Genomic DNA, 10,193 nt, shown 5'->3' with positions numbered 1-10,193 from the left:
ATTACAATTTAAGGTTTAAACGAATTTGAACACTCCTAACAACCAATGATGATAAGTCATCAAAAAACAAATAATAACAATAACAATAATAAGAAACAAAGGATGATCATCAACGGAGAGCTGACTCTCATTTGCCGTAATTATGAAACTGTAGGCTTTTACCCAACACATGCTCATGTAATCAGATTTCAAGGCAAACCTGAAAGGATGAATTGAGTGGATGACTCCTCAAGCAAAGAATGAAATAGATGATACAAATGTTACAATTATAACAGGGGCGTTCTATCCTTCAGCAAATGTTGATATGTTAGTTCATGGCATTTTTATACAATAATACAGAGACTAACAAGCCCCAAACAAGAATAGCTCCATCAGGGGAGCTAAAATCAAAAAGCTTGAAATCCCACGAGTTTGGGGGCGCATGTGAGCAGTGAACTTCCCCTTGGAGAATTCAGCAATGCAAGGAACATCAACTACTTCATGATTTTGTCCTCTGTTTCTGAGAAATAAACCGAAGTCCTTGTTTCCCAAGCTCCAAGAGGGTAGATCTTCCATCATCCAAATGGACGGACAAAGATGAAGTGCTTTGGTTGACATCGATAACCACTCCTTGATGCCTGCACAAAGTCTACAAGTTATCCAGCAATCCATGGTTCTAGAATTGGGAATTACTCAAATTACACTAGCCATTTCCAAATTAATAGTGATCAAACCAAGATCTTTCTCATGCAGATATATAAGAACTTAGGTAGCAAGTGATTGAGCGAACCAGAATGCAGGGCAGCTAGCCCAAGTAGAAAGTACATCTCCAAAAGGTTCCATCCATAACTAGGCTGTTGCTTTAACAATTAAAATGACAGTGACCAGTAAAGCTGGAGAGACAGCCTAACATCAACAAGAATACATACTCTCCTATGGATTTTTTTGGCTTTCTTGGGCTCCAATGAAATCAGAGCCAACTGTCTTAGACACAATCCTTTGAAGTGATACATCTCTCTCTTTTCCCCAAAAAAATCCACATAAACAAATAAAATCCATGAACCACGTTGTTACAAAGAGCAACCTATGATTCTACATAAGGGTTAACTAAAAGAACAGTAAAAAGAGTCACTTAAGAAAACAAAATTAGAAAGAAATGCATATCAGCAGTCTGCCAAAGTCTGAAGTCAGTGAATCTTCTCCATGTAAACCAAAAAAAGGCCTACTACTTCCACCAAGCTAGTATACAGCCATTTATTTGTAAAAGTGATTCTTAGATTACCAACAAGCTAGAAACTAATATATCAAATAACCATATAATTCTCAATTTCTGCAACATTACGAGTTAGATATTAGATGCAAGCTTGGAGCCAAATACTAACCAAGAACTATTTGTTGGTTGGACTTCAACTCTCTTCCCAATTGCATCCTTGCCCAACTTCTGCAATATCCAATTTGCATCCATTGCCTCATCAATAAGATTCTCCAGATGCAACTTTGATGATCTATCATCCTGCCATCCACCCATTTTCTCAGTTGAAGGTCTCTTTCTCTTTGATCTCTGCCCCTTAACAGTGTTGTCTTCCTCTCCATGAGGAGCCCATGAGCTTTTCTGCTCAAAACATGGATTCTTAAATTTTAGCTTCAGCGAAGTCTTCAGGTCTTTGGAGGAACTGGAGGTAAAATCTGAGGGTGACATCTCACTGCTGTCTCTCTGTGGCTTAACATATATATCTGCAGAATGCTTTTTCTGGCAAACCTTGTTGCTCCTTTCGGTTGTATCATTTTCTGCTGCAAAGTTTGCCTCGTTCATCCTCTCAACTGATAAATCTGTAGCATTAAGGTCACATTCATCAGTCACATTACCATTACTTTTCTGGGGCTTCACATAAACTTTTCCAATCTTTACTTTTGTTTTTTCTTTAACTCCATGCTTTGGAGTTCTCATCACATTTGCATTAACCATTTTGGCACCTGAAAAAATAAGATAATTTTGTTATTGTTCTACTGTACTGGATAAGTAGAGGCTTCTTACGAAAAACACTATAGCAGAAACTCAAGATCACACTTGATAGAGCAAACAGAAGCACTACAGATTAAGCTAAGAGAATGCACAAATCATAATACCAAGCCCAAAACATCTAAAAACTAGTAAAAAAATCAGATCTTCTGACATTTGCTTGTAAAATCAGACTATGATATTCTAGCACATTATGGTAAGCCTAGAAGTAGCAGCACATCTTCGAGGCAGGCTTGGTTGGATACTAGTTTGACACCACACAGGACCAGTATGGTAGTGGTATACAGAGCAGTATACCAACCTAACAGCAGATACATATGTTAGAGTAGCTATTAGCATTGGGGCATGATTGGAGGTACCTAGTAAGTTTCTTGATAACTATAAGTCTTACTGTTTCATAATAGTGATGGACGAATTTACTAATCATAGATGATGATATTGTTCAAAACAAAATGGTTAAAGTAAAGAGGAACATCAACTATGAAAACCAGTGTCCTTAATTATTTTTTTTTAAATCATAACAAGTTTTAAGATCAATCATAACATGTTGGATAGTCAAAGGAATATATATATATATATATATATATATATATATATATATATATATATATATATATATATATATTACTCAATGTAATCAAGATGAGAATGTTGAAACAGATGAGTAGTCTTACTACAAAAAATTGAATAAAGATAATTTTATCCACGAACAGCTAGATGTAACTCCAATAGGAGATAAGAAAGGGAAAACTATTTAAAATATAATTTAATCATATTCAATGAAGACCTATGGTAGCTTCTTAGAATGAAAAAATCAAGATGGGGAAATGAACATTTACTATGAGGAAGCTCAGATGGCACCAACAAAAACAATGGGCCAATAAAGAACACACATAATTTTAATTTCACCAATTTAAAGTTATTTTCATCCCAATAGATAGATATGATAATCAGTGAGAAATCAATGAAGATGTCACATGATGTCAAGCATATCCAACACTTGTAACAGCCATATTAGCAGAGGGTTGACAGGCTTCAGTTTCACATTAACTTAAAAGAAAGTCAAAGGAAGCATAAGTGTTATTTAAGATCAAAAACATGATCCTTTTCACCAGAAAACTAATCGAAGCTTCTACAATCTAGCCATTGTATCCATGTCTTTCTAACCTGCTAGTAAGAATTACATATCCTAACAGAAAAGCAATTCTATTGCCTCTAGTCCCAAATATACATACTTGCCATCAAAAATATATATGGTGCTTTAAAAAAGTGAAAGTAAAGGATTATGATAGATGCGACCAAGTACAATCAAGTACAGGTAGCTCCTTAGAATGAAAAATTCAAGATGGAGAAATGAAAATTTACTATAGTTAAAAGCATGTAAAGTTTAAGAAGGATTATGATAGATGCAACCAAGTACAATCAAGTACAGGTAGCTCCTTAAAATGAAAAAATCAAGATGGGGAAATGAAAATTTACTATGAGGAAGCTCATATGGCACCAACAAAAACAATGGGCCAATAAAGAACACACAATTTTAATTTCACCAATTTAAAGTTATTTTCATCCCAATAGATAGATATGATAATCAGTGAGAAATCAATGAAGATGTCACATGATGTAAAGCATATCCAATACTTGCAACAGCCATATTAGCAGGGTTGACAGGCTTCAGTTTCACATTAACTTAAAAGAAAGTCAAAGGAAGCATAAGTGTTATTTAAGATCAAAAACATGATCCTTTTCACCAGAAAACTAATCAAAGCTTCTACAATCTAGCCATTGATCCATGTCTTTCTAACCTGCTGGTAAGAATTACATATCCTAACAGAAAAGCAATTTGATTGCCTCTAGTCCCAAATATACATACTTGCCCATCAAAAATATATATGGTGCTTTTAAAAAGTGAAAGTAAAGGTTAAAAGTATTTAAGCTTTTGATTACACATAAGGCATACAAACAAATATATCAACAATCACAGAAACACAGAAAACAAGCATCTTCCTTTACAGATATTCATCTGTGATGCTCCATTCTACAAGAGATTATATTTTAAAAATAAAAATATTGACATGCTGCAATGCATAATTGCATCTACATACCATACATACAAGGCAATAATTTCCACCATATTACTTAAAATAGAGTAAAACAACTTGAACCATATCATAATGTCATCATATTGAAACAACATTAACCAAACAATACAAGATAACATCAACATATTATCTTAGTGATTTCAAGTTAAATACTCAACATAAACCAAGGCAACTGATGAAAAGTTAAACAAAAAAAAAGTGAATACCAAAGCAATTGACCAAATCTTGATCCTTATGACAGCTGGAAGTTTCAGATTTTGGAGAGTTGGATGCATTTCTGTTTATTGAACCAATATGTATAACTAGTTTGGTACTTCTTGTAGTTTCAATCTTGTTTGCACTTTTATCTGCACATTCTTTAAAATGCAAACCCTGCAACTTACTACTTTTTATTTTGACTTTTGGTATCATATCAGCATTACTGCTTGCTGGTTCCTTGGCCATGCTTTGGTCAAAAGTACCAAGCTGATTTGTGCAGGATTTCACACCATTACCATTAGGGTCTCTAGCTGCAGAAGATGAAAGTATATCTGGGCCATCAGGTCTGAAAGTGGTCATTTCATCAATGTTCTGATCTCTATACCTACACTCTAATGATCTTGTTTCATCCTGTTTGTCAAGTTCAGGATATGCCTCTTCTGTTTTACCAACCAACTTGATCCAGTACCCTTTCTTTTTCACTTGCTTCTTGTTTGAGGTGGTATTCTCATATTCTGAAGATTTATCACTAATCCCTTTGAGTGAAAACTTCAGGGGCTTGTTATTATCATTCTTAAGTATGATTGGACCACTTTGCTCATCACCCGAATAGGGAGAGATTGAATATGTCACTTCATGAGATGGTAACCCTGCAGCAGCCCTCAAACTTGCAATCAAATCATTGTCAGCAATATCTTTCCTCTTCCAAAGTTCTCGAACAGCATCATCTATATCCTCGACCTGATCATCAAGAGTATGGTCAGGAATATTGATTTACCAAATCACATCATGTGAAAAAGATATCCAACATTCTACCAAAACAGCAAATGACACCTGGTAGCAATCGCCACGGCATGCAGCACATTTATATTGTAGGTTTTGATCTGCTTGGAACTGCTGATATTTTTCATCACTGTGTGATGTGAGGGGGGCAAAAAATGATAAAATGAGAAATGATACAAGGATGCCTTCAATTGATCTTAGGAAAGAAGAGAACTATTTCTAACAAAGTAGAGTCTGTAGTTAGATTATTCTAGCAACAGGAATTTGTAAAATATATAAATATTTGGTTGGATAAAAAGAGAAATTGAACTGTTGATCTAGAACTATTAGAAAGACCTAATGAGACAATAAGTTTCTCTATTAGAACTTTGAAATTTTAAAAAACAACCTCATGATCCTTACGAATATGAAATCAGCTATAAAACAGAAGTCTATGCAGAGAAGGCTCCATATTCAAACCACCAATGGATGTGGACAAAATTACAAGCCAAATCAAATTCAAGCATGCACAGAGCTGTAGATTTACCATCAAAATAAAGATTAATCATCACATGCAAAAACTTATAATATTGATTGTCATCTAAGATATGCAAGATTCTCCTAGATAAGTGTCTAGATAAGTAGAAAGTATAAAAAAAGAACAAATGGAAGACTGCCCAAAAAATGAGCAACTATGCCACTTAACATATTGTTTGAATCCTGTAACATTAAGAAAGAAGTGCATGACGCATTAATTTGATTATTCAACTACTGAAGAATACATCTCCAAAGTCATCTCCTTTCATAGTGTAATTGTTTGATAGCATCTAGTTCAAGTTGTTTGTATATAACAACTTTGTGACAACTAATAAATGGTTAGGACAATTGCTAACATCAATGTCGAACTTCATGTCATATTTCATAATAAGGTGTATATACCAGAGTTCATTACAACATCACCTTCTTCCATACTTGATAAGTTTTCTAATTCATAATCAGCTGCTATCAAATGTTCTAGTCATTGCACTCATACAAGCATTCAGATTCACTGCATGCTTAATGGTTAATTCTAGTGCAGGCGCTGCTGCAAACACATATAAATCTTCCTCTGTCAGGTAGCAGTGCACCAGGCCTCCTATTCCAAGTGGAAGGTTATATAGAACCAATAAAGCATCACCCAGTGGAAGATGAATCACTATTCTTCAGGAATCAACATGTTTATAAGGAGATGCTTGAAAACTTAATCTTCCTTGTTCACATAAGCCCGTACTGAAGCAAGATATAACCAAATTGGTCACTTATATCAGGGTGGCTTGTAACATTTCCATCGTAGGAAAGCTCTGTCTTCTTTTTCACGCACAGACCAATTGACCAACTCATGTAAGTTGCTTCTTGCATTTGCTCAGCCCCAAAGTACTCATGACGGGACCTCTCTATTAATTCAGTTCTTGCAGACCAAGGGAATTGTGAAGCAATTTGTTGGCATATCTCAGGACATGCCATATATAATTGATGCTTAAGCAAAGAATATCTATTTTATGTCTAATGCATCTTGTGTTTGAGAGGTTTTGGCAAGGATTACTCTGGTGTGAGTCACTTATATCGGGGCAGGCTTGTAACGTTTTCTGTCTTAAAAAAGCTGTCTACTTGCTCATGCACAGGCCAATTGACCAAACCATGAAAAATCTTGGTGTTCATTATGTGTAATTCTCTCTCTTATTCTTCCCTTCATATTTTCTACACTGAGCTCAGTTTGTGATGGTTCGTAGTCGTGAACTGGTGGTGGTACAAGATATCATACCTAAAATGGTTGTAGTAATCAGGGAGTAGGATTAACTCCTTTCCATTGATGGCAAGCTTATACAAGAGTGCCAGAATGTGGGGGCAAACAAGGAAGAGGATCCATGTAGAATGAGTTCTGCCAAGCTGGGTGGTGTGCTGACTTCGACAAAGTGCAGATGAAGGATGTCCCATAAAGGTGCCACCAAGCTGCATCACCAGATCTAGATTGGGGGAAGAACAGACATTAAAATATATATATATAACTTGAAACTCTTATCACCATAACTGTTTTATTTTCATTTCTGTGAATTTTATCAAGTAATCCCAGAAAAAAGTAGCAATTCTTATTGTTAATAAAGATTGTAGTTTCTTTTTTTTTTCTTCCTAAAACCAGTTTTTGTTGTTTGTTAGGGCATCAAACCATGAAAAAATGGATAGTCACACCAGTCCATAAAAATAGTAAAAATGTTCACCCACTAACAACTACAATGAATTGATTTCATATGTAGCCAAACTTGGATGGAGTTGTTGGAGCCATGGAGGATCTATTGTTGCCAGTGTGTTCCTTTGATATGTTTCTGTGGACGTTTAATGCTGAATATGAGAGTTTCCATTAAGTGAATTTTGAATTTTGAGTAACAAAAATTATATTGAAGTTAACTTGACTCACGGATATGGACAGCAGGGGTCTCCATTGCTTCAAAAACATTTTTTTATGGGAAAAATGAAAATAGGAATAATGTGAGGAGTTTTACAAAATAAATGAATTATATAAAAGGGTCCTATTAATAAATCCTCATTTTCAAACAGTCATTATTCTTGACCATTTTGTCAATATAAACACAATAATATCAAAGTGGCACTCATCACAGTAATAAGAAAACTGTCAAAGGCCTTAATTTAATTTTTTTTTAACAAAATCACAATATGGCATGTGAAAAAGAATGTAATCTGTGCAGGTAAATATAAACTTAGATCATGTTGCATAATCAAAGTTCAAAAGAAATAAAAAAACAAGAAATCGAACATTGATCTTCCTAAGTAAGCAACAAGAATATGCTGACAACAACCTGATGCTATCACATAGGCAGTGGACCCATCTTTCACAAACATCACAGCAAACCATGGGTGTTGTTTCAGAATCTCTATAGACCTGTAAGAACATGACAATGAATACATAAAAAAAATTAACAATAAAAAGAAACTTTGGTTAAAATAATGGTTTGTGAAGAATATTAGCAATGGAATACCAAGAAAAAACATTATGATGTGGATGGAGACATAGGTGCCTGTGGATGTGTACAGACAGCACCTCATCAATTGTGTTTCATGAATGATACCGACAAATTTTGATGAATTTCCCTCAATAGATGAGTCAATTTGATAGTTACCATTCCACTATATCACATTCCAAAATTATCTTTATCACGTGGTAAAACTTGAAATAAATGCATCACGTTGTAAAAGAAGACCCCTCTCAATCATAGAATAATTCGTGCTGAATGGTATGGTGTCTCAGTTATTTGAGGTATACTATGGTACGTTGTAAAACTTGAGGTTGAGACCCCTCAATATTGTAAAAGAAGACCCCTCTTATCATGCAGATGGAGAGGACAACGACAAAAGAGACAAATAGTGCCAAAGGAGAGGAAATGTAGATGGATCGCAAGATAGAGAGCAAGGTATGCAATTTCGAATAATACTGTCCGGTACGGGCGGTACGTACCAGTCCGTCAGTTGGCCAGTACACGGACCACCCCTTACCGGACAGAACGAACTATATATATATATATATATTTATATTTATATTTTTATAAAAGGCGGCGTCGTGTCGTCTTTATCGACGACGTCGCCTTTTATAAGAATATTTATATATAAATATCAATAATCTTATATATATATATATATATATATATATATATATATATATATATATATATATATATATATATATAAACTCGATGATATCACGTCGCCTCGGCGATGTTGCCCCGTATGGGAGAAGGAAAAGGCGACGTCGCCTTTTATAAAAATATTTTATATATAAATATTTATATATATATATATAAACGAGGCAATGTCGCCTTTTATAAAAAATATATATATATAAATAAATATATATATATATATATTATTTTATATATAAATATATATTTATTAATTTATATATATATATATATATAAACGAGGCGACGTCGCCAAGCGCCTGAGAGAAGAGAGGCGACATTGGCGACGTCATCGAATTATATATATATATATATATATATATATATATATATATATATATATATACCGAACAGTATACCGCTCGGATACAATATCGTACCATACCGAGCAAATGTCGAAACTCCGGTACGGTATGATATTGCATACCTTGATAGAGAGGATAGAGGAGACAAAGTGGTGGAGACTCCGGGGGAGGAGGAGGGTAACACACTCAATAAGGTCACTTGGTTAGGTGCCACTAACTTATGGCGATGAAGAAGTGGTGGCCGAGCCTATTACATGCGAGACGCTCAACGCCCGACCTAAGGCACTCGCCTAGATGGTGCCCAAGCAAAGGTGTCTCACCTAAACATATTTGAGGTGATAGGGGCACACTTCGCCTAAGTGCTACTAATAACATTGAGTCAAGAATTTTATTGTTTGAATAATGACATTAAACATAAGCAATGTTATAGTTAATGAACAATACAAACCAACTAGAAAATAATATTGTAAATAATGGGGTTAGTCCTTAATCTACCAAGATGGAGTTCAAGTTCAAGTGGTGTTCAATTGCCATATGATGCCCCTGCCAAATCAATTCACTTACAAAAAAATAATAATAATTCTTGACTATAACATTGATTATGTTTAATGTCATTATTCAAACAATAATAATTCTTGACTAATAACATTGAGTCAAGAATTTTATTGTTTGAATAATCACATTAAACATAATCAATGTTATAGTCAATGAAGAATACAAACCAACTAGAAAAATGTATTGTAAATAATGGGGTTAGTCCTTAATCTACCAAGATGGAGTTCCAAGTTCAAGTGGTGTTCAATTGCCATATGATGCCCCTGCCAATTCAATTCACTTACAAAAAAATAATAATAATTCATATCTAAGCCCATGGTTCAAGTTAGATGAGGCCACATGGAGTGTGTTAAGTGAATCAACCCTTGATGCAACGAGAGAAGGATCTTGAGAATGAGACTGTTTAAATTAAACAAGAAAAAATTCCAAATAGTTAATATACACTACACATAATAGCAATGTTTGTTGTATTGCCCGAAACGAAACAAAATTAGTGATACATATCGGACTGACACGGACTTAGCTGGTTTTGCCTAAGTCGTGCGGC

At 34.6% G+C, this 10,193-nt stretch overlaps 1 protein-coding gene across 4 annotated transcripts in view; it reads right to left on the bottom strand.

Moving 5' to 3' along the window:
* Nucleotides 1-205: 205 nt before the first annotated feature.
* LOC103974954 (uncharacterized) overlaps nt 206-10,193 on the bottom strand; it is a 45,324-nt gene continuing 35,336 nt past the window's right edge. For 3 of the 4 annotated variants that reach the window (XM_065175320.1, XM_065175322.1, XM_065175323.1), the window contains 5 exons: nt 7,911-7,993; nt 5,131-5,209; nt 4,305-5,037; nt 1,362-1,953; nt 206-617 (listed from right to left, as the gene is read on the bottom strand). In XM_065175320.1, the coding sequence (XP_065031392.1) occupies nt 479-617; nt 1,362-1,953; nt 4,305-5,037; nt 5,131-5,209; nt 7,911-7,993 (1,626 nt within the window). In that variant the 3' untranslated portion in view covers nt 206-478. The remainder of the gene's footprint in view (nt 618-1,361; nt 1,954-4,304; nt 5,038-5,130; nt 5,210-7,910; nt 7,994-10,193) is intronic. The other variant, XM_065175321.1, reaches the window with a different exon arrangement.

Source organism: Musa acuminata, chromosome BXJ3-11 (genome assembly GCF_036884655.1).
Source record: "Musa acuminata AAA Group cultivar baxijiao chromosome BXJ3-11, Cavendish_Baxijiao_AAA, whole genome shotgun sequence".
In the NCBI taxonomy this organism is placed as follows: domain Eukaryota; kingdom Viridiplantae; phylum Streptophyta; class Magnoliopsida; order Zingiberales; family Musaceae; genus Musa; species Musa acuminata.
Note: the sequence above shows the minus strand (reverse complement) of the source record. Positions and strands in the feature narration are given on the sequence as shown.